We start from the raw sequence: 24,842 nt of genomic DNA, 5'->3' as shown, positions 1-24,842 counted from the left end.
AGCAAAGCAAAGGCAAAGCGAAAGCAAAAGCACAGGGCAGGCAGGGCCAGCCAACAATACAATCCATTTGGTTTCATTTCAGGTGAGCTCAAGCAAAGCAAAGGCAAAGCAAAAGCAAAAGCACAGGGCAGGCAGGACCAGCCAACAATACAATCCATTCCCTTTCATTTCAGGTGTGCTCAAGCAAAGCAAAGGCAAAGCAAAAGCACAGGGCAGGCCAAACAACTCATTTCATTTCGGGCTAACAAATCATTTATTGCAAGCACATTAAGGGTTAACAAATCATCATTCATTGCAAGCACATTGCGGGCTAACAAACCATTTATTGCAAGCACATTAAGGGTCAACAAATCATCATTCATTGCAAGCACATTGCTGGCTAACAAATCATTTATTGCAAGCACATAAAGGGTCAACCACATAAAGCACATAACCACGTAAACCACATAACCACATAAAGGGTAGACACAGTTCAGTAGACTCACAGTTCAGTAGACTCACAGTTCAGTAGACTCACAGCAGAATCAAAGTTGTGGCCTCTCCCTCGCGATCTTCCAAAGTGACTGACTCACATCCAGGCATCCGGGGTTTTATTGTCCTGCCCCCCGGAAGAGGCGTTACCTTCATCATGGTGATTGACACTCAAGATTTTTTAAACATTCATAACTTTTTTATTTTTCATCGATCGCAAAAATCCTCGGGGCTGACTCAGCGGAGGAGAACAATGAGTAAGATGGCCAAAAATCATAGTGATATATGGTCGTGTTTTTTTAAATAAAATCAATATATAGCGCATACAGGAAGTGGTCAAGATGAGACTTTTAGTTATATAGATAGCAATATAAATCATAGCACCAATGCCAGCAGATGTTAAGATAAGCATTCTGTTCAGTTTTAATCCTGAAGCGACTGCTTAGTTCAGAGATAACTGATAACAGATAACTGTTACAAACAATTTTCTGCATGAAGTAGTTGGAACTGAAGTAAATCTGCAAACAAAATGATGAACTTTTAATTTTAATTATGTGGTTTATGTGCAAAGAATGCCTGATTTGCTAGAGTTTTCTCAGCCAGAATTGAGTCTAAGCTACAGTTGCCGAAACCATTTTAGGATGAAGATTTAGATGCCAAACACATATATTAAAAGATAAATAAAAGACAGCAGCACTATTCAGAAAAAAAGATGGTGTGTTTTTCATTTTTTTTTCCAATGATCCTTAAAGCAACTTCTTTAACATAGTCTGATCAATTCCAGAACATAAATGAAATATTTGGTCAGCTATGTTTTTGGCAACACAAGAGGATATTAACTTGTGTAAGAAGGAACTGCAGATGCTAGTTTACACAGATGATGGACATAAAATGCTGTAGTAACTCAGCAGGTCAGGCAGCACCTCTGAAGAAAAGGAATAGATGACGTTTCAGGTTGGGGCCCTTCATCAGGCATTATCTATTCCTTTTCTCCAGCGATGCTGCCTGGCCTGCTGAGTTACTCTAGCATTTTGTATCTATCTTAGATGTTAACTTGATCAAATAACCAAAGATCTGTATATGACTTGCTGTTGTAAAATCATTCCTAACATAAGAAATGTTGCTCTGTGTCTCCTTCATCCTGGCCACAAAGTCTCAAGAAATCAACCTTTACATTATTTCACATATCTTTAGAATATAGATTTTATGTTACAGCTTATTTATTGAAATATGGCCATTACATTTATTGTTGCAGTCTCTGTAAGCAGATATTCAAACTACCTTTGATGTCTGCAACAGAAACAAAAGGTCTAATTTTGGACGTGCACATTCAAGGCTTTGAATGTCTAACTGTTAAATTTTCCATTTGAAATGGGATGAAATACAGATGGTGACAAATTGCAAACACATTGTGAGATTCCGATCTGCTCTTTGCCTGATCTACCCAAGTTTCAGTTTCATTCTCCTCTGCCAAGTATGTCGTGGCTATTGTTTTTTTTGAATCTCTGCTATATTCCAGTCTGTAAGTTTCATCAAATAGATTTGGATATCATTGACTCAGGCGACCTGTTTTAATGTTCACCATAGTTATGCTTTTGTTGGGCTTGCATTTTGGGAAATAAATATTTAGTTTCTCAGTTGATAACTATAGATACCACAAGACTTTTCCATCATGCTTTCCTCTCTACTAGCCTATGGTTGTCTTACTCTTCCACCAAATCAATAAATGTCTGATTGCTTTGCCTCAACTTGTAATGTTCACTTCATTTAATGCTTAGAGGCGCGGCTTTAACATTTTTATGGAGTTCATTTTCCGCACCAAAAAGAAATGCCTTCTGGATGCTCGCCATAAGTGTTCTATCCTCACTCAATGGTGGTTTTATGTTTAATTTGGTTATTATTGCAGTTTATTGGTTGCATCAGCAGTGATCCTGACCTGCTTTGGTGTCAAATATTTGATTGCAATTTTCTTTCAATCAGCTGTCTAAAAATATTTTAAACAGTCCACATGGTTTGTGCTTCAATCATTGGCTCCAAATTATATTTTGCAGTTGCCCAAACCTCCATTGCCATTTATTTTTCTGTTCTGTTTACTAAACCACTTGCTTTCAGCATGAAAAATGGAAAATACTGGAAACGCACAAGGTCAAGCAGTATCTGTGGAGAGAGAAGCAGCGCAAAAATTTAGTTTAGAGATACAGCGCGGAAACAGGCCCTTCGGCCCACCGAGTCTGCGCCGATCAATGATCCTCGCATATTAACACTTACCGACACACACTAAGGACAATTTTTACATTTACCAAGCCAATTATCCTGCCTATCTGTACGCCTTTGGAGTGTGGGAGGAAATAGAATCCCTCGGATAAAACCCATGTGGTCACTCCGTAAAAAACCCCACTCCGTACAGACGGCACCCATTGACAGGATTCAACCCGTGTCTCCAGTGCTGCAAGCGCTGTAAGGCAGCAACTCTACTGCAACACCACCATGAAAATTGATGATCTTCCAAAAAACAATGAGGGTGTTCTGATAATGATATTGACAATTTGCAGGATTTTCTGTTTTATATCAGATTCCATTTTTCTTTCACTTATATTATCTGCTGGATTTAAACTTGTGTGTCTTGTTCCTTGTTCTAATCCCTCAAACCCAAAACACTCCATAGTCTCCTCTGTTCAATTTAACATGCCCAACATGAAACCTCCTCGAGCATTTGCTTTGTCCAACTTCCAAGTTGCATCTTGTGGCATTGGGGATTACACTGGACATGGCAGTGACCACACCGACACTCGCAGAAGGGTGAACTTGCATGATATAATTTATTTACAGTGGTAAGAAGGCCCAGTACTGCATGGGGGCTCTGTCCTGCTCCATCACAGCGCATGTGCGGCGGTGCTGGGCATCTTGGAGTTGTCCAGGCAGCTCAGTCCTGGACTTTGAAGGGGGAGGGGTAGTGATCTCGGGCATCTCTCTGCGGTTCACCCTTGTCTCGAGAGGAGATGCTGGCAGTCTCCAGTTTATCCAGGTGGCTCAGCTTTGGGCTTGAAGAGCCGGTACTGGCGGTCAATGGATTATCCTGGCGGCTGAGTCTTTGCCTCTGTGTGTCAAGTCAAGAGGCACTGGCATCTTGGGCTTGTCCCGGACACACAGTCTATCTGTCCCAGTGGCTCAGTCTTCCTCGAACCTGCACTAGGAGAACATAGCTAGTAGGGAGGTGTCCCAATTTATCTTCCTCTCTCCTCCCTGTCTCCTCCCTCTCTTTAGAATGCTTGGGTTTTATAGGTTGAAGTGGCCAAAACCAACATCAGCTAATTGGTAGGAAGGAACTGCAGATGCTTGTTTAAACCGAAGACGGACGCAAAATGCTGGAGTAACTCAGGGGGACAGGCAGCATCTCTGGAGAGAAGGAACGGCAGACGTCTCCGGTCGTTTCAAGCTAATTGGAGCCAGCTGTTATCAGTGATGCCTGGGATTGTCCTCATGGCCTGTCCGCCATTGATAGGGATCAGAGGGGCATCCTCGCAAGGGGACATTGTCACATTCTATACTTTTAAATAGTTTCAACTGTTGCATTTTTGCAGGTTCACAGTTGGATGTTGGTCTCATTTATTTACCTTTGGCCATCAGATCCAGTGTTTTGTGTTGTTTTTTGAGGAACAATCCACTAGTATTGCCTTAATTGCCAGATGATCCTGTATCCAAAATTGCTGTGCCTTGTTATGTCACTAAACACTGCTCATTCAAATATATTTGTCATCTTAGAATCCTATTGTGGCCACATGTTATGTGGACATTTTTTTTCCCTCCGAGCTAGTGGGAACATTAAAGCAAAGGCAGGCATATATTGTCTACCCTAACAGTACTAGCAGCTTGCTAGGCCATTTTAGATGACAGCTAGCTGTCACAGTCTGCCCTCTCCTCATTCTCATCCACTTCACCTCCCAGTACTTTTCCACCGGTCCCTCCTTCTCCTCACCTGCCTGCCTGCCACTCCCCTCTCATCAACCCAACTCTCCTCACCTGTTGCACTCAGTTGCGTCTTTTCGAAATTGGATCTACGCAACGCCTACCACTTGGTCCGCATCAAAGAGGGAGATGAGTGGTAGACCGCCTTCAACACTCCCACAGGACATTATGAATACCTGGTGATGCCCTTTGGCCTCACCAATGCCCAGGCCGTCTTCCAGGCTTTGGTCAATGACGTTCTCAGAGACATATTGAACAAGTACGTGTTCGTCTATATTGATGACATCCTCATCTTTTCACGGACCAAGGAGGAACACGTACACCACGTCCAGGCAGTTCTACATCGGCTCCTGGAGAACTCGCTCTTCGTTAAAGCTGAGAAGTGCGAGTTTCACTCCCTAGGATACATCGTTGGCCAAGGGAACATCAAGATGGACCCCGCCAAGGTCTCTGCTGTCACCACCTGGCCTGTTCCTGACTCCCGCAAGCAGCTCCAAAGGTTCCTGGGGTTCGCCAATTTTTACCGACGGTTCATCCGTGGCTACAGTATTGTGGCCGCACCCCTCACGGCACTCACCTCCTCCAAGGTTCCGTTCCGGTGGTCTGCCGCAGCCGACGAAGCTTTTCAGACACTCAAGACACGGTTTACATCGGCCCCCATCCTCCAAGTTCCGAACTCAGAGAGACAGTTCGTGGTGGAGGTGGACGCCTCCGACGTGGGGGTGGGAGCTGTTCTGTCCCAGCGGGCTGCCGGAAACCAGAAGCTCCATCCATGCGCCTTCTTCTCCCGATGCCTGACCCCTGCTGAGAGGAATTATGACATTGGCAACCGAGAACTGTTGGCGGTTAAGTTGGCGTTGGAGGAATGGCGTCACTGGCTGGAGGGAACCGAGCAGCCTTTCTTGGTTTGGACTGACCACAAGAACCTTGAATACCTCCAGTCAGCCAAGAGGCTCAACTCTCGTCAGGCCCGCTGGTCTCTCTTCCTCACCTGCTTCAACTTCTCCCTCTCCTACCGACCTGGGTCCCGCAACGTGAAGCCCGATGCCCTCTCTCGACAGTTCTTGGCGAAGGAGGAGCCTGCCTCTGGCCCCAACACCATGCTCCCGTCCTCGCACAGGGTTGCCTTCCTCACCTGGGAAGTGGAGGAGAGGGTCAAGGCGGCCTTGGAGAACCAGCCGGGACCCAGCGCATGCCCTCCTGATCGCCTGTTTGTGGTTTCTGCCCTGCGGTCCGATGTCCTTCAGTGGGCCCACAGCTCTCGACTCACCTGTCATCCCGGCATTCAGCGGACCAAGGAGATGGTGCTACGGAGGTTCTGGTGGGCATCGCTGGAGGAGGACACTCGGGAGTTTGTCAACGCCTGTCCCGTTTGCAACCAGCACAAGGTCTCACACCAAGCTCCTGCGGGTCATCTGCTTCCACTGCCTGTACCCTATCAACCATGGTCCCACATCTCCCTGGACTTCGTTACCGGCCTGCCCCCATCCCGTGGTCACACCACCATCCTGACCGTGGTCGATAGATTTAGCAAGATGGCTCACTTCGTGCCCCTGCCCACGCTTCCGTCAGCCAAGGAAACTGCCGAGCTCATGTTACTCCACGTCTTCAGGCTCCATGGTCTCCCCGTCGATGTGGTCTCCGACCGGGGACCCCAGTTTGCCTCTGTGTTCTGGAGGGAGTTCTGCACGCTTGTGGGGGCCACCGTGAGTCTGATGTCCGGATTTCATCCCCAGTCCAACGGCCAAACTGAAAGGAAGAATCAGGAGATGGAGACGGCGCTGCGGTGTATGGTGTCCAAGCATCCCTCCTCCTGGTCCCAGCAGTTGTTGTGGGTGGAGTACGCCCACAACACCCTGACAAGCTCGGCCACTAGGCTCTCCCCTTTCGCGGGCCAGAAGGTGTGGCTGTCGACCCGGGATCTTCCCTTGAGGGTTGAGTCCAAGAAGTTGGCACCCAAGTTCATCGGTCCCTTTGAGATCCAGAAGGTCATCAACCTATCGGCTGTGAGGCTCAAGTTGCCTCGTTCCATGCGGGTCCATCCTACGATCCACGTGTCCAAAGTAAAGCCAGTCCGGGAGAGCTCCCTGGTTCCCGCAGTCTCTCCTCCTCGTCTCATCGATGGAGGCCCCGCATTTACGGTGCACCGCCTCCTGCGCTCCCGCCGACGCGGGAGGGGTCTCCAATACCTGGTCGATTGGGAGGGTTACGGTCCAGAGGAGAGGTCCTGGGTTCCTGCTTGACACATCCTGGACGCCTCCCTCATCAGGGAGTTTCACCGGCGTCATCCCGACCAGCCGTCCCAGTCCGCCAGTCCTAGAGGGGTCGCCGCCCCTGAGACTCTGTCCCCTCTTCCGTCTGAGGCGCCCAGTGACGACGAGACGGAGCTTTCCTCTGATGCTATGGAGGAGGATGCGGACATGGATGTCTCGGACGAATATTAGCCTTCCTCCGGTCCCCCTCCTCCCACCCAACTCTGCGTGGGATTGGGTTTATTTTTCTTTATTGTTTTTTTTTAGTTTTGGGACGTCAGGAGCCGTCCCTTGAGGGGGGGGGTTCTGTCACAGTCTGCCCTCTCCTCATTCTCATCCACTTCACCTCCCAGTACTTTTCCACCGGTCCCTCCTTCTCCTCATCTGCCTGCCTGCCTGCCACTCCCCTCTCATCAGCCCAACTCTCCTCACCTGTTGCACTCAGTTGCCTCTGATCACCAATTAACCCGGTATATAGACTCTCCTCACCGTTCACACAGTGCCAGATTGTTCTCAGCATTCATGCAAGACTCTCCAGCGATTTCCCGACTTCCTGCCTGGCTTCGACTCTCCTTTCGTCTGTCCCTCGCTGGTTTGTTTGCATCGTGTGTTGGATCTCCTGGTTACCGGACTTTCCGCTACCCCGACTACGTCTCCTGCCTGCCCCTCTTCGGAACCCTCGCTTAATCCTGAGCCTCTGTGTGAGTACGGTGTACCCATTCCTGTGTTACTACTCTGTGTTACAGTATCGTAATAAAGTTCGTTACCAACTATACCTGCCTGATTCTGTGCTGCTATTGGGTCCAAGCTATACCCGTTACACTAGCGTCAACCACATTGCTTTGACTCGAGAGTCGTAGGCATTGAAGAGGAATAGATACAAAAATAAAGGCAATAAACTTTGGACAGTGACCGTGAATCCGCTAGATTGTTGTAAAATTTTGTCACTAGATGGCATGACTCCAGCTCTCTGAAATGCTTTTGCACATATCTAGGTCAGTTAAGAATAGATAATAAAAGCCTGTTTCGCCAATGCTGTTCACATTTCCTGAAAGAATAAAAATAATATCCCCATGAATGGATTTTAAGGCATTCAGCTATTTCTAAGCCCATGTGACTTAATCTTCAAATTCCTCTTCGTCACCCTGCATTGCCTGGCTAAACCGCAGCTCTTGCGTATTTGAAGTTCTGATTGCCAAATATTATTGACACAGATGGCAATTTCCTCTCTAGCTTCTCACAGTGTCCTTGGATATATCTGATCACATCCAGGAGTTTTGTCTACCTTCATACGCATCGGGACCTTCAGCACTTCCTCGACAGCCCCAAGTTCCTCTGTCTTCCTGGCTCTCTCCAGAGTAAAAACAGAGGAGAAATATTAATTGAAGTCCTTGCCCATCTCATGTGGCTCTGTCCATTCTGTCTCTATCCATCTTAAACCAAAGAGAACAGTGGTTGCTAGTCCCAAAAGGCTCATCCATGAATACTTCATCCATTTGCCCCTTCCAATTTCCTAGGACTAGATCAAGTATTGACTTCTCACATGTAGAGCCCTGAATATATTGCTCGAGAAAACTCTCCTGAATTCCACCCCGTTTAAGCCTTTAACACGATGACATTCCCAGTCAATTTATGGAAAGTTAACATCCCCTACCACAACAATCTTATTCGACCTGCAGCTGTCTGCAATCTCCTGGCACATTTGTTCTTCTAATTCTCGTTGACCATTTGGGGGTCTGTTGTGCATCCCCAACAAATCGATCATCCCCTTTTTGTTCCTCAGCTCCACCCATAAAGCCTCACTAAGCAAAATGTCCATAATGTCACCTCTGATCACTGCCATGACATCCTCCTTAATCAATAATGCAACCCCCTCCTCTCTTACCCTCACTTCTCTCTCCTGAAGCTCCTGTACCCTGGAACAGGGAGCTGCCAGTCTTGCCCCTCTCGTCACCAGGTTTCTGTAATGGCTGCAACATCCAAGTCACACACACCTATCAATGCCGTAAGCTCACCTGCCTCTTGCATTAAAATAAGTGCAATTTAAACTGACATTCCTTCCTCGCTCCCTGCCTTTCTTCAGCCTAATCTGTCCTCCATATCTACTTCTAACCTGCCTCAGTCTTGTATAAGATCTCACCCCCCCCCACACGACAATCCAGTCCAAAACCACCCATGTAGTACTAGCGAACCTGCCTGCCAGGATATTGATACTCCTCCATTTAAGGTGCAACCCATCCCTCTTATACAAGTCTCCTCTGCCCCAGTAGAGATCCCAATGGTCCAGATATCTGAATCCCTACCCCTTGCACTCACTCATCAGCCACACATTCAACTCTCCTATCTTCCTGTTCTTACCCTCACTAACATGAGGCATTGGAAGCAATCCTGAGATCACTACTCTGGAGGTCCAACTTTTCACTCTTTTACCCAACTCCCTATACTCATATTGCAGAATGTCCCTCTTCCGACCAATATAATTTGTGCCAACATGTACAATGACTTCCGGCTGTTCCCCCTCCCCCTTGAGAATGTCATGCAGCCACTCCAAGACACCCTGGACCCTAGCACTATGGACGCAGCACACCATCCTGGAGACTCGCCTGCAGCCACATCTCCTGTCTGCACCCCTAACTATAGAGTCGCCCACCACTATGTCTCTGCCTGACGTTGTCTTTCCCTGCTGAGCCTCGGCACCAGGATTGGTGTCACTAATCTTCCTGCTACTGCTACTTAACCTTGGGTGCTGTTGAGGAGGACATTGTACCTGTTGTGAAGAGGTTCAGCCACTGAGGTAACCCACACCATGTCTAATTCTCTTCCTCATAGTCACCCACCTTCTGTCTTCGTGGACCTTCGGTGGGACACCCTCGTTACGTGGCCAGTCCAAGATGCTCTCATTTTCCCAGATGGTCCGGAGGTCATCCGGCTGCTGCTCCAGTTTCCTAACGCAGATTTTAAGGAGCTGCACCTGGCGACAATTCCAACAGATGTAGTTATCAGGGGCACCAGCAGTTTCCCTGACTTCTCACATGCTGCAGGAGGAGTATTGTGCCAATCATTGCCATCACCATCGCAACTAAACCAATAATTAAATAACAAGACTCACACAAAAGAGCAGATTGAACCTTATCCCCCTATCTGTCTCTGATAGACTCCATGCCTCAGCCTCCTTGCCAAAGGCCCTTGAGCCAAATACACACACTTGACCTCCACACAAGCCCTTAAGTGTCTGAAGCCAAAGACACGCAGTTGACCTCCACCAGCACAAGGCCACTCCCAATCGACCATTCTGCTATTTTTATTTGCGACTCAATTAACCAATTTGAGTGCTGCAACTAGTCCAGTGGGCACCTTTAAATTGTTCTGCCTTTCAGCACAACTGCCTTCAGCTGTCTTGGTTCATCATTTGCCTTTCAAACCTTCCCACTTGTTTCACACTAAAGGGGAAGAGACTGAAACTTCTTACCTTTTGAGCGCTTCTGCTCTTGAGACCTGATGAGACGGACACAAAACCATCAGCATATCTGGACATGTTGGATAATGGATTATTGGAGTTTTACTGCACTGTATCATTTGGCAGATGAAAATGGAATCAAACATTGGCCCAGGATGCTCTTACCTCAGGTGTTGCAAATGAAGCTTCTGTCCAGACATCAAAAGCACCCACAAAGGAAGTCTCTACATGAGAACAGATTTTGCAACTTCCATGTGGCTCTATTAGTTTAGTTTAGAAATACAGTGCGGAAACAGGGCCTTTGGCCCACCAAGTCTTACCCATTGGTAATCAACTGCAAATTTTTAATTTGCTACTCGGATATTCATGTAAATCTGTATACAAATTTCTGCAAATTGTCACTTTCCGTTATATGTAATGCAATTCCATGGATCATTTTATTCAAAATTGAAAACAATGTGGCTCTAGATAGTGTGGTTAAAATATAGCCATGGGTTTAATTAGCAGAATAACATAGAAAGTACTAGCAACAGGATAAGCTGACTATGACTTCTGTTCTTGCGTTGTATGCAATGTGCTTTATAGATGACCCGTAATGTAATGAACAGTCAGACACTCATACATTTGTCCACTCTTTATTTCAGAATACCTTAGTCATAAGTTTAGAATGTGCATCTAATCATCCAAAATTTGCTTCGAAATTGGCTAAAATTTCTGCCTTGAGAAAGCAATGGATTTTATTAAGATGTAAAACGGGGCGAGTGCTGTTTTTGTGTCATCATTTCGTTGCAGTTGAAAAGATCCATTGTCGATTAAAGCAGAGGTTTAGGAATACCTAGTAGACTTCAATTGTTTACTGACATTGCAATTAGACTTGTTAACTGCTTTTAACCTCTGTTTCCTGTGCACGACATTGAGTCAAAGTGTGCTTAAAATACTTTAATATGTAAGGTGAATGATCTTTCATCAGATGAAAGGTCATGGTCCTAAAACTGCTGTTAGCTTTGTTAAAATGGCACCACGCTGCTTGATTTATCAACATTGATCATATCCACAATTGGCATGATGATTAAGAATTGAACCTGGCACAAAGTTGAATTTTGTTCATTTACCCACTTATCTCTTTCAAAAGTAAAAGAGTTAATTACAGGTTGAACACCGATTATCTGACAACTGATGGTCCGTCCACCCCATATTCTGGACAAAATTACGTGCATTCAGTTGAAATTCCTTGAGTGGCCAAAGATGGCGATGCAAGTGGCGAGCGTCTTTCTGGTAGTGTCCCTCCGTCGTGAAATAATCAACTATGCTCTCATTCTTCTCTCCGAACTGTTTTGAAAAGACAATACAGTGAACCCTTGTTTTAACGACCCCCTTTTAACAGGTCGGATATAACAGACGGACCTGCCCAGACCACCTCCCGGCTCGCACTGTCGCCTGGCTGTTTAGAGCCCCAGGTTCTGATCCCACTCCGAGGAAGGGTCCCGATGTCGCCTATCTGTGTTCTCCAGAGATCCCGACCCATTGAATTGCTCCAGCACTTTGTGTCCTTTCAGTGGGTGAAGAAGAATGGCTCGCTGGTGCACCTTGCGAGTCGGGAGTGACGTCGGAAGCCGTGGCTCTAAATGGCCGTGGAGCCGGTGGGAGCCGGGGATGGGTCCACAGGTCATTTTATTAATTCAGTTTATATTTTATCTGTCTTATTTACGTTTCTGGCACTCCATGGTGCTTCAGAGACTCAAGAGGAGTGTAATTAACGGGCCGGGGGTGTATAGTCCTTTCATTATCACATGACTTCTGTTGGTCCAGAAAAGCAGATAATCCAGAAAGGCTCTGGAACCGAGGGTGACGGAAAATCGGTGTTCAACCTGTACTGCCAAGCAACATCTTTGGCATTGAAAGTGAACTTTCACAGTGCCATTTTTTATTGTTATTAGCATTTCTAGAATATATTCCCTCCGCATTTTGTCCCAGTCTATTCATTCTTTTACTCAAGTTAATTCTTGTTCTGTACTCACTTTGGAATTCAATTCACTACTTGAACTTCCATTCATTTTAACTACCTCTAAATCTGATTCAATGAAAGGATCCATGCTTACTCCATTCATAGGGATCCCAAATCTCTTGTGGGAGATACCAAAGCATTTTGTCCTCCACTCAGTGTTTCCACTTTGAAGGAAATTACCCAAAATTCTGGATATTCTGGTTGTCTTCGGGTAAATTTAGGGAAATTGAATAATTTCGGGAACTTTCCGCATCCGGCCCGCGAAGGGGTGTAAAGGTAATACACACACAACACTGCCGGTTGGTACTCAAAGGTTTAAACCGAGCGCTGTCAATTTAACGCGTGGGAATTTAAACAAAGAGCTGTCGGCTGCAGCGCTATGGGTTCTAAATATAGCGCTACCGGCTGCAGCGCTACGGGCTTTAAACATAGCGCTATGGCCACAGTGCTATGTTCGGGAAAATTCTCGTATAACAATGAGTCTTTGGAATTCTCTTTCTCAGTGGAAGTTGAGCCTTTGATTACTTTTCAGCCAGTGGTAGAATTATGGATAAGCCTAGTGGTGAAAAGTTACCAGTGGGCGGTGGGATTGCAGTTACATTGGGATTGGCCTTGATTTTACAGAACTCAAGGGGCCGAGAGGGAGGGGTGGAAAGAGGGAGAGGGGGGAGGAGAGAAGGAGAGATGGAGGGGGAGCAAGCGAGGGAGGGAGAGAAAAAAGGAAGGGGCAGAGAGAGAGGGAGGGAGAGAGGGGAGGTGTCAAAGTTCATTTCTTAACATAGAAACATAGAAAATAGGTGCAGGATTAGGCCATTCAGCCCTTCGAGCCTGCACCGCGCATTCAATATGATCATGGCTGATCATCCAACTCAGTATCCCATACCTGCCTTCTCTCCATACCCCCTGATCCCTTTAGCCACAAGTTCCACATCTAACTCCCTCTTAAATATAGCCAATGAACTGGCCTCAACTACCTTCTGTGGCAGGGAGTTCCAGAGATTCACCACTCTCTGTGTGAAAAATGTTTTTCTCATCTCGGTCCTAAAGGATTTCCCCTCTATCCTTAAGCTGTGACCCCTTGTCCTGGACTTCCCCAACATCGGGAACAATCTTCCTGCATCTAGCCTGTCCAACCCCTTAAGAATGTTGTACGTTTCTATAAGATCCCCCCTCAACCTCCTAAATTGCGAGTACAAGCCGAGTCTATTCAGACTTTCTTCATATAAAAGTCCTGACATCCTAGGAATCAGTCTGGTGAACCTTCTCTGCGCTCCCTCTATGGCAATAATGTCCTTCCTCAGATTTGGAGACCAAAACTGTACGCAATACTCCAGGTGTGGTCTCACCAAGACCCTGTACAACTGCAGTAGAACCTCCCTGTTCCTATACTCAAATCCTTTTGCTATGAATGCTAACATACCATTCGCTTTCTTCACTGCCTGCTGCACCTGCATGCCTACTTTCAATGACTGGTGTACCATGACACCCAGGTCTCGTTGCATCTCCCCTTTTCCTAATCGGCCACCATTTAGATAATAGTCTGCTTTCCTGTTTTTGCCACCAAAGTGGCAAAGTAAAAAGCAGATAGCAACAGAATTGTTAAAGGTAAACCATGGCAATCATTAATTGATTCATCAGATGGGAGTGGCAAGATCTACAATGAGCACAAATGTTGCTCAGTGCTTCTCGGATTCCACTCACAGAACAAAGGAAAGTTACCACAATTATACATTTTTCTTATCAGTAAAACACTCTTACCAAGTCTGAATATGGCATGACTGAAAGATTTTATAGCCTTTCAGAATATAGGAAAAGCTGGGTCCAAATCAAGCTCATCCAATAACAAGTTATTACTTATCTCTGGAGCGTTAGCTATTTTTTTCCAATCTTGGCTTCTTTCTGGCCTCGAAAGAGCACGTGTTATTATGCAGGCTTCCATCTTAATGTATTTATTAAAACGACAACCTGTCCTCCATATTGTGTCCTATATAATTTGCAAAGTCATTCAGACTTGGCACCGAGCCATTCTTTTTTCTACTAGACCATGCTTTTGTAGAAGAACGACTACATTTTAGATTTGACTACTAGCTCAAATGAGCTAGGGTGGGAGAAAGAGAGGGGGAGGGAGAGGGAATGAGGGAGGGAGGGAGAAAGAGGGGGGAGGGAAAGGGGGAGAGAAAGGGGGAGAGTGGGAGAGAGAGCAGAGACTGAGACACATGAGAGCAGGTTGAAAAAACAAAGACAACGAAAGCTGTTGGAGGCAACGAAAGCTGCCTTGCAAAACACTGTACAAGTGAGTAACAGAAGCAGGCAGATACGGTGTAGTTACATCGATCTGCTTTGCCTTGTTCTTTGTGTTGTTAATTTGTGCCCGCAAAAAAAAAACAACAAATAGCACGCAGGAAGCATTTATGAAAATTTCAGGAAATATCATAAAATTCCAGGAAATTTGGGATTCTATTTAAGAAATTTATTTTTTGAGGTGTGGAAGCACTGCCTCCTCTGCACAACTGGCAATGGAAAGTTCAAGTAATGGCAGGCACTGATCATTCACTGGCTACAATACATTTTCACCCAGCATCTTATTTTAATAAGCTTTGGATCATGCCTCTTTTGACATATGGAAATGTTCAATAATATTTCCACAGCAGAAATCATGTTTCAATAAAAATCTCAGTTTAACTTAAATGCTTTCCTTCACAGTCCAACTTTAAGATCCAATTGTGCTAACTACTGAGGGGCCTCTCTGCTGTCTACCACATTGCAAAAGGTCTCCTCAACTGCTTTTTACTAATGCTAAAGTACAATAGTCCAGCTTTCTCTGAGTCTCCGGAGACAGCGCAAATCCCAATACATGCCCTTTTTTGACCACAAAATCCTTCCACCCTACTAAATGAAAGGACTATGGTCCATCCATTTCGAATGTGGATGCCTTCAGAAATGTATCTCCATCCTACTATTTGATAGCTTGCAAGCTGTGACCTTGGTCAATGGGTCACCAACAAACCCAATCTTAATGTCATTTGTATGAAGGAGGCCACGTTACCACTCTCAATCTTTTTCTCTGCAATACTGAACCTCGCTTCCAACAAGCTTATCACTGGAGCCATACTGATCAATGAAAAAAGGGAGGGAATTTTTCAAACCACTTGGCCTTTCTCCTGAACCAAGGGTGTTCCAACTTTGGCCATCCAGCTGTGGCATTCTGATGATACCTGCATACATTCAGAGGCTAAAGTCCAGGTCATCGATTAATCATTGACAGAAAATTAATAGAGTGGAGGACTTGCACTGAGCATCTGCAACAGTCTGCCTCCTTGCATCACATCATCCCTCCAAACAAAGATTCTCCAAATACTTTGCAGGATCGGCGTACAAATTTCAGAGACCTGTCCAAAGCCAGTGTCTCGAGCATATTAATCATGTTTTACACATGCCTGATTCACATTGCCAAAACAGGCCATCAGCTATGATCTCCGCCCCCACAAAGGATTATTACCCTGAAGCCTGAGGCGATTCATGGATGCTCTCAAAGACTCACTGGCTTGTGGAAATCTTCAGCATGTGACTATTCGAATTGGAGAAGAAGCATTTGGAACATGACTTGGAACCTTGAACCCTCCTTTTAGAAGTTGGCCTGATGCAGTAAAAACTGTCCACTGCCAACCCTGCCATGCCCCTCCTATTTGCTTCAACTGCCCGCTTGGAAATTGCAAAACTGCGGTGGAAGTAAGTCTTCCTGAGGGGCTTTAGATTGAAAAATGCAGCATGGAAATAGGCCCTTTGGCCCACCATGTCCATGTCAACTATCAATCACCCTGGTTCTATGATATCCTACTTTTGTATTCACACCCTACATGCGAGGGGTAATTTACAGAGGCCGATTAAAGATAGGAAACGAGCAACCGGAGGATATTCATGCTGTCACAGCGAGAATGTGCAAACTCCACGCAAACTGCACCAGAGGTTGAGATCAAATCTGGATCTTTGGAGCTGTGAGGCAGCAGCTGTACCTCGGTGCTGCTCATGTGTTGCATTCTCTTCTTACGAACAATAGGGTTAACTTAGTGCAGGTATGGCCAGTTGATCTTTATTGCCATCCATGGCACAGTGTCAGCATTCCCTTCTTTAATCTTGAGTTCATTTCTCTCCAACGCCACCAACTATAACATCTTCCTACAGTCTGTGCATTGATGGAAATGGGCACCATTTTCTCCTCCACTCCCACTCCCATCATCAAGGGCTGCAAACTGATGTTGAAATCATATGTTGAAAGTGCAATTTATTTATGCTGTTTTCAGTTTTTATACTCTTGTTCATCGCTAATGGTACAGTGTTGTCCACTTTGGGGATTCTGAATGCTGATGAAATGATTGCGATCCCACTGTGTGTCACTTTAATTCTCCTCGCACTCACTTGGGATCTTATATTTTTTCCCAATGCATCTCTCACAACTTGTAGCAGCTACACCTCATCCTTAGATTAGGCACTTTGTACCCTTCCAGAATGTCAGATCATAATAACTGCCCACTGTATTTTGGACAGTGACAGTTGGTAATAATTTTGGGTATTTTTAGTGCAATCTCATCCAGATCCATCTGCTGTTTTATGCCCTTTTGCCTTTCATAATCAACACCTTTCACATTTCATTTTCTCGACTCTTGCTTGATGACAAACCATCCCCTTGTTCTTTCTTCTCTTTTTCCACTTCCTTTATTTAATTTGTAAAAACTCTTTCTCCAGTTATGAGGGAATATCAACTTAACATGTTACTGCTCTGTTCACCCTTCGCCACTGAATGTTCAGTTCAGTTTAGTTTATTGTTACGTGTACCGAGGCACATTTTTGTCGCGTGCTAACCAGTCAACAGAAAGACAATACGTGATTACAACTGAGCCATTCACAATGTACAGATACATGATCGGGAAATAACGTTTAGTGCATGATAAAGCCAGTAAAGTCCGATCAAAGATCAAAGGTCACCAATGAGGTAGATAGTAGATCAGGACTGCTCTCTGGTTGCGGTAGGATGGGTCAGTTGCCTGATAACAGCCGGGAAGAAACTGTCTCTGAATTAGGAGGTGCGCGTTTTCACATTTCTATACGTTTTGCCCGATGGGAGAGAGGAGAAGAGGAGTGGCCAGGGCGCGGCTCGTCATTGATTATGCTGCTGGCCTTGCCGAGGCAGCGTGAGGAATAAATGGAGTCAATGGAAGGCAGGTTGGTTCGTGTGATGGTCTGGGCTGCGTCCACAGTTCACTGCGATTTCTTGCGGTCTTGGATGGAGCTGTCCCCAAACCAAGCTGTGATGCATTCTGATAAAATGTTTTCTATGACGCATCTGTAGAAGGTGGGAGTTGTTGGCGACATGCCAAACTTCATAAGCCTTCCAAGGAAATAGAGGCGTTGGTGTGCTTTCTTGGTCATTGCTTTCATATGGGTGGTCCAGGAGAAGTTGTTGGTGAAATTTATGCCTAGAACGTCTCTACTTTGGCGGCATCCATGCTAACTGTGGTATGTGTAACACTACTCCATCTGAAGTCGATCACTATCTCCTTTGTGAAGGGCACGTGGCTGAAAAGCTGTGGAAAGATATGAAAGAGAAAAAGCATTGTCATTTCTTTACGAGAACATCTTATATACTGCACAGGCAGTTCTGCTACAACATGTTTACATAACATGAACTAGATATAATGTGAGTGATCTATTAGGGAACACAATCTGTATTACGTGGGTGGAATAGGTTATACCACGATTTAGATTGGGAACAAGAGAACCACTTCAAAGTTACTTGGGAAATTGACAAGCACAAAAAAAAGTTGTCTTGACAAACAAAAGCAGTATGGAGGAAAACATCTATTTCCTTGTAACCTCCCCCAGTAATCGACATTCCTTTAAGATCACTGCTGATACACTAACAGTAGGTGGTCATTAAAAATAACAAACAATTGTTTCTATTAACTCTCATGCAGTGATACACACAGTAAAACATTGTAACACAGCCTTGAGTATTTTTTTTTAGATTTCAGTAATGTAAATAGGTTATAGCTATTAAAAATACATTTACTTTTGAAAATCCTGTGAGGAAAATAACTTTGTTATTCTGAATCTGAAATTCTGTTAACCAAAAAACTCCCTTTGCCTCACTCATGTAATTATTTTCATGACACATTTATGAGATCTATTAGTTAAGCAACTATTGACATTGCAAAACTACTTGTAATTGTTTCTGAAAAATGGAACGATATAAAATAAATTATTTTCAATTTATTTCTATGGTGTTTTTCTTGGTCAGCTGAAGAACACTTCGAATTGTCTTGAAATCACAACTTTTCCAAGTTTCTGAAATATCAGCGTGCATAATTAACTAATTAATGCTATAATTAGTCAATTATTCAGAATAATTAAAATCTGAGGTATCAAGCATGGTAGAGTGGGTGCAGGGTTTGCTGGTTCACATTCCTTGCTTGAGACTTTGAGAAAAAAAAATCAGTTTTCCAATGCAGTATGGAGGAAGTGTGATCTTTAGTGGTCATAGTTAGCAGAGGCCCACCTCCTCTCAGGTGGCCATTAAAGTTCCCATACTACTATCTTGAAGAAAAACAAGGGAGTTATCCTGTGTAGGAAAGAACTGCAGAAGCTGGTTTAAATTGAAAGTAGACACAAAATGCTGGAGTAACTCAGCGGGACAGGCAGCATCTCTGGAGACCCTTGGGTCTCGACCCGAAACGTCACCCATTCCTTTTCTCAAGCGAGTTATCCTGGTGTCTTAGCCAATATTTATCCCCCAATGAACATCACTGAAACAAGATTGATAATATGGTTATTACTGGTAGACAGAAATGCTGGAGAAACTCAGCAGGTGAGGCAGCATCTATGGAGCGAAGGATTAGGTGACGTTTCGGGTCGAGACTTCAACCTCGACCACGGACGAAACGCAAGCCTGCACACAACGCAGCACCACCATGCCGAGACTGTTTATAGCAAGTGACCTATGACCTGCGCATGCGCAGTCGGAATACCAAACTCGCTTATTGATGCAAATTAGGTCAGGGACATGAAGAAATGCCTGGTCTTGAAAAGCATGCAAAGTACAAAACTCTGCTAGGTCAGTGGTTTTTGCTGAGATGTAAAATATGTAATGTTCCTTTTATATTTAGTAATCGAATGCAGTAGTTTTATATTTCCACTGCTGCTAAGCTTGTGTAATTAACTTGGATGTTCTTATAAATCCCTTCGCAAAAGCGGCTACATTTTGGACTAAGAATTTCAATGGCAGTTATATTTGTTGTGGCACATTGAGATGATGAAGGTACTATAAAAAGCAGATTTTCTGTTGTTTCTCGGACCAAACCGACCAAAACAGTGCGGAGTCTGAATCTCATACACTGTCAAAGTTTATTTTACTTAACCACAAATGTCAAGAAATCTTTTATCTTGTCTCGAATCTTTTATGATCTCTTTGACCAAGCTTTCAGTGATTTAGGCTGGCTCATATCTTTGGAGGCACTAAATAGATGTTAACTTTTGTTGAAGTTGCATTGCATGCCCTGTTTATTAATCTTTCACTTGCTATTGAGTAATCCAGAAAACTAGAGATTTTATTCACTGTACAATATCTATCATAGGTCAAATTGCCTTTGCAGCTGCATATAAGGATAATAAATATAACGCAATTTCATTCCTGGCATTAGAACAGTTTCTGCTGCCTTTAGTTAATATAAGATTGCTGAATGCTTTGGACCATTACCTGGCCAAAATATTTACTGCAAAATCAAATTGTTAAGTATTACTGGCTCCAATTTATTTTCTCTCATTAGATCATGATTAATTCAGTTTGTAGGTTGTACCCCACTCAGAATTAGGTAGGCCATATCTATCTACGTAAATAATGTGTGTCTCCCCTGCAGATTTTGCATTGTTACCAGATTTAAAAAAAAAATGACAGCATTGGATTTCACCCTTTCCTATGAGTACAAATTTTGAAGTTATTCATTTGAGGAGATTTTACAGTATTTGCTGGGTCTGCAGCAGTGAATTTTTCACCTCACCGTGCCTAAGGATTTGTAACTCATTTCTGACTCTTACACTTTGCAAGCATGCAGATTCTTTGCAATTTTATAGAAATTCAACAGTTTTCAGATCTGAAGCAGCTGTTGAGTTGTAGGAATACTTTGCTGATATTATTATCCAGGAATACAAGCAAACACCTACTAGTTTTACTTGGTGCTTTGAGTTAAGTGCTCATGTGTTTACATGACCAACAGGGAATTCAGTCCATTTTTTCTTGGACCTGAAAAGAAACAGATTGATGATTTTGGCAATGGTTAAAGAAGCTGGTTGGTTGTAAATTGTGTGGTGTTTTTCTACAGCCAGTCTGTAGCATTTTATAATGATTTTTATTGAAAGATTTATCGTTACATTAAATAATTGTTGTGTGGTCTTAGCATTGTATCAATGACATAAGCGATTAAATTCACCACTTTGCTATCTAAATTATCAATCTAAATTTAGATAATTAAATACAAAGCGTGCATTTTCAGTAAATGTTATTTTGAAGTGTGAATTTTTTTGTTTTGGGTGGTACACATGGAATACAAATGATCCTTCAAACCTTTTGTGTCACGCCTTTTTTTTCATCTCTGTTCAACCACCTGCTTATCAAACCACCCACCACCCCATCACCTGTGCTCACCTATTACCTGCCGTGCTTTGTCCTGCCCCATCTCTTCCAGCTTTCTCCTCTCACCCCGCACCTCTCCCCCCACAACCAGTCTGAAGAATGGTCCTGTCCCAAAACGTCACCTATCCATGTTCTCCAGGGAAGCTGCCCGACCCACTGAGTTACTCCAGTACTTTGTGTCTTCTTTTGTAAACCAGCTTCTGCCTTTCCTTGTTTCTTCCTTCTTCATGTGTCCACCTCACTTGCCACTTTTCGGGAACGACACTTCCCTATTCTATAACATTCCCCGGATTCTACCATTTACTTTGCAAGTTTTGCCCTGGTTTGAGATACCAAAGTGCATCCATCTCCAAGTTAAATAGCATTTGCCTTTCCTTTGCCCACCTTCCCAATTGATTTAGATTCTGGTGTAAAGTGTATATCCCTCCCCATTCTCATTATGCCATCAATGTTGGTGTCATCTGCAAATTTAAGAACAATTTAACATAATTGTCAACAAAATCATTAATATAGGTAACAAAAAATAATGGACTCACTACCAAGACATGTGGCACTCCTCTGGACACCTGCCTCCAATTTGAAAAACAACACTCCACAACCCTTTGATTATTAATGTTTAATGTTTTATGTGTCATTACTAACTATCACTGTATGTCGTTGTCACTTGCGGGCGGAGCACCAAGGCAAATTCCTTGTATGTGAATACTTGGCCAATAAACTTATTCATTCCTTTCTCTAGGCCAATCTTGAATCCAATTGGCTTGTTTCCCTTGGATTTTATGTGACGTAACCTTCCAGATTAGCCTACCAAATGGATCCTTGTCAAAAGCCATCCTGAAGTTCACATAGACAACACATTCTGTGCTGAGATATACAAACAAACAAAGAATAAATCTGTATGGACCTGTAGCATTTACTCGGGCACTGAATTCTGACGTGGCAAAGCCACTCCAAGCCCAGTCAAACTTGCAAAGATATCTCTCAAACGTCAGAGCCTAACATCAAAATTGGCAGAGCCAATCCACAGAGTAAAGCACAGATTGATGTAATCGTACTCGCAGAATAATGCCATGCAGATAACATGCCCTACTCCTCCATCACAATCCCTGAGAATGATTTATCAAAGGGGGTCGAGACTTGTCAGTAAAACCAGCAAGGTGGTATACATGGGAAGGATTAGTCGGGTCGTCAACGGTGATTTGCCAGCTCCATGAAGTCTTGTTGCATTAAGTCGAACGTAGGCAAGGACACCTCTTACCACTCTCCCTCAGGTGATGAATCAGATTCCCCATGCTGAGCATTTTGGAAGAAACAATGAACGTATCAGTGCTGCATATTTTTAAATATGCAAATATGGATTATTTTCAGAGTTGCAGATAATTATGACCTAATTTTATGCAACATTTACATAATTAAGTCCTGCAAAGGATTGTATCTCCATCCCGGAGCTGCGGAATCATTGAATGTATTTAGGCCAGAGACACAGAGAAATGTGTGGGAGTTGAGGTGTCATGAGAGAGAGCAGGAAATAGTGCTGAGACTAAAGGGCCTGTCCCACTTGGGCGTCATTTGCGCGTCACGCAGGTGGCGTGCAAAGATTCTGTGAATCCCAAAATCCTGGGGCGCTGTTTTTCGACCCTGCCTACGTCACCATGCATCATGCGCCCATAATGCGCGCATCACGTGGGCGTCACGATGCACGTTGAGCGTTGTGACGCGTAAATGATGTTGCGTAAATGACGCTCAAATGATGCTCAAGTGGGACAGGCCCTTAAAATTGGATCAAGTGCGACTTTATTGATGGAGCAAGAACAAAAGGCTGATTGGCACGGTCCCTTTCCTGTTTCATATGTTATAAGCAGTGCACTAATTGGTACGATCTCTTAACGACAACTGGTGGACTTACCATCGCCCGGTGGGGTATCGCCTCAGCACAGAGGGAGAAGAGGAGGGAAGAGACAGTAACCCTAAGATTTTTGCCTCTATCACAGTGAGGAGGTGCCTGGTGAACTCACTGTGGTGGATGTTAATTTGTGTTTATTGTGTGTTTTGTTGTTTATTATTACATGTATGGCTGCAGGCAACGACATTTAGTTCAGACTGAAAGGTCTGAATGACAAATAACGGATCTAAGTCTAAGTCTAAGTGAAGCCCACAATTGGAACGTTTGTGTCAGTGTCAGCAAATGTGGTGTCTGACAGCTGGGGAAAAAATTGTTTCCATTGAGGATCTTAATTCTAGATGCACTTTTATGTGGCTTTGACATTTATGATAATTAAATGTAATTTTATTTTCTATGGCCAGATTAAAGGTCTTGTATAAAAGGTTTTAGTTGAATGTTTTCAATATTTTTTGCACATCAACACTAAACTTATCAACATACAAGCGTTCAAATTGGGGAGAAGATATAGAAACATTATGGTCTTCATCTTACTACAGTGTTGTTTTGTTTACATAACACTGTAAGATAATTTGAGCACGAATTAGATGAATGTAAAATGTGGCACCAATTTACATTTTATTCTCCATGTTATTCTAGATTCAAAATGCCAATGATGTTTTAATTGCACCACTGGAGAAGTTTCGTAAAGATCAAATAGGGGCAGCAAAAGTAAGTAATATAGTTTTGTTCATTATAATTGAATATATTTTCCCAGTTGTCACAGAATTGGCGGACATATTCAAAAGTTCCAAAGAGAGCTGGGTCTGAATAGTTTGTACATTCAGATATTGAAAGATTACTTTAGTTGTGATTTCAGAACCAAGTAAGTACAGAATGAAGTACCTGCTTTGTTGATGTTTTTACTTTGATGTGTCTTGCATCACTATTGTGTTTTTCCATATAGAATTTTATGCTTGCAAAGCTTTTGTGCATTTTTGGTTTGCACTTTCTGCGGCAATTCTGTATTCCTTTTGCAATACGGAGGCAAGAATTGCACTCATATTTCTAAGTTGTGTATTTATTTATCATCATTGTCTTTTAAACTGTATTTTGCTTCGCTTTTTGTGTCTATCTCCGGTTCAAATCAGCATCTGCAGTTCCTTCCTCCACATAATTGCCCCTTAGACTGGAATAAGAGCATTGGACTGTTTTGCCCTCGGGCACTAAAATAAATAAAATATTGCTATCTTAACCCACTGATGTGGTGCACCAAAGTGTTTTTTTTTGCGCATACCTTTAAGAGTGGTTGTAATATGTTAGCCAATGTAAAACACTATTTAAGCAATTCACTCAGTTTGAATCAGAAATGTTTTTGCAATCCTTGAAAAGATATCAACATTTATCCATGAGCAGCACAGCATAGAATTGAATGGAATACTTTATTGTCACATGTGACATGTTACAGTGAAATTCTCGGCGTGCATAGCCAAGGTATGCAAATAGCCGCCACGTAAAGTGAGCTTTACGATAGAGTTTACGCGTTGGATTCATTATTATTGTGCAGCCAGTAACAGTGGAAAAAGTTTGTTCATGTGACAATATCAAACCTAAACATACAACTACATAAGTACAATCAAGCCATGCACAACAGGTGGTATAGAGAGAAAACCACCAGAGCACAGAGTACAGTGCTGAGTTCTGTAGCATTACAGCTGCAGAGAAAGTACAGATTTAAAAAAGGCCAAGGACCATAATGAGGTCGGACATCACCGTAGCAGTAGTCTGGTAACAGTGAGGAAAAAGATGTTTCTGAATCAGGTGATATTTGGTTTCTAGTTATTATACCTGCCCAATGGGAGAGGAGAGAAGAGGGAATGACAGGGGCGTAAATGATCCTTGATTATGTTGGCTGCTTTTTCATGGCTGCATGAAGTGGAGATTGATTTAATGGGATGGACGCTGGTTTGTTTGATGGACTGGGCTAGATCCACATCTCTCTTCAATTTCTTGCAATCTTTGGCAGTGCATTTGCCAAAACAAGTTATGTTGCCTGCTGATAGGGTGGTTCTATGGTTCATCTGTATACTGTAGTTCTTAAGAATTGTGGGAGACATGGCAAGCTAAGT

At 43.6% G+C, this 24,842-nt stretch overlaps 1 protein-coding gene across 1 annotated transcript in view; it reads left to right on the top strand.

Moving 5' to 3' along the window:
- arhgap42 (Rho GTPase activating protein 42) overlaps positions 1 to 24,842 on the top strand; it is a 254,861-nt gene that overhangs the window by 146,451 nt on the left and 83,568 nt on the right. Inside the window, exon 4 of the mRNA XM_033022363.1 lies at positions 23,374 to 23,445. Coding sequence (XP_032878254.1) covers positions 23,374 to 23,445 — 72 coding nt within the window. The remainder of the gene's footprint in view (positions 1 to 23,373; positions 23,446 to 24,842) is intronic.

Source organism: Amblyraja radiata, chromosome 6 (genome assembly GCF_010909765.2).
Source record: "Amblyraja radiata isolate CabotCenter1 chromosome 6, sAmbRad1.1.pri, whole genome shotgun sequence".
NCBI lineage: Eukaryota > Metazoa > Chordata > Chondrichthyes > Rajiformes > Rajidae > Amblyraja > Amblyraja radiata.
This window is presented reverse-complemented; position numbering and strand designations above follow the sequence as displayed.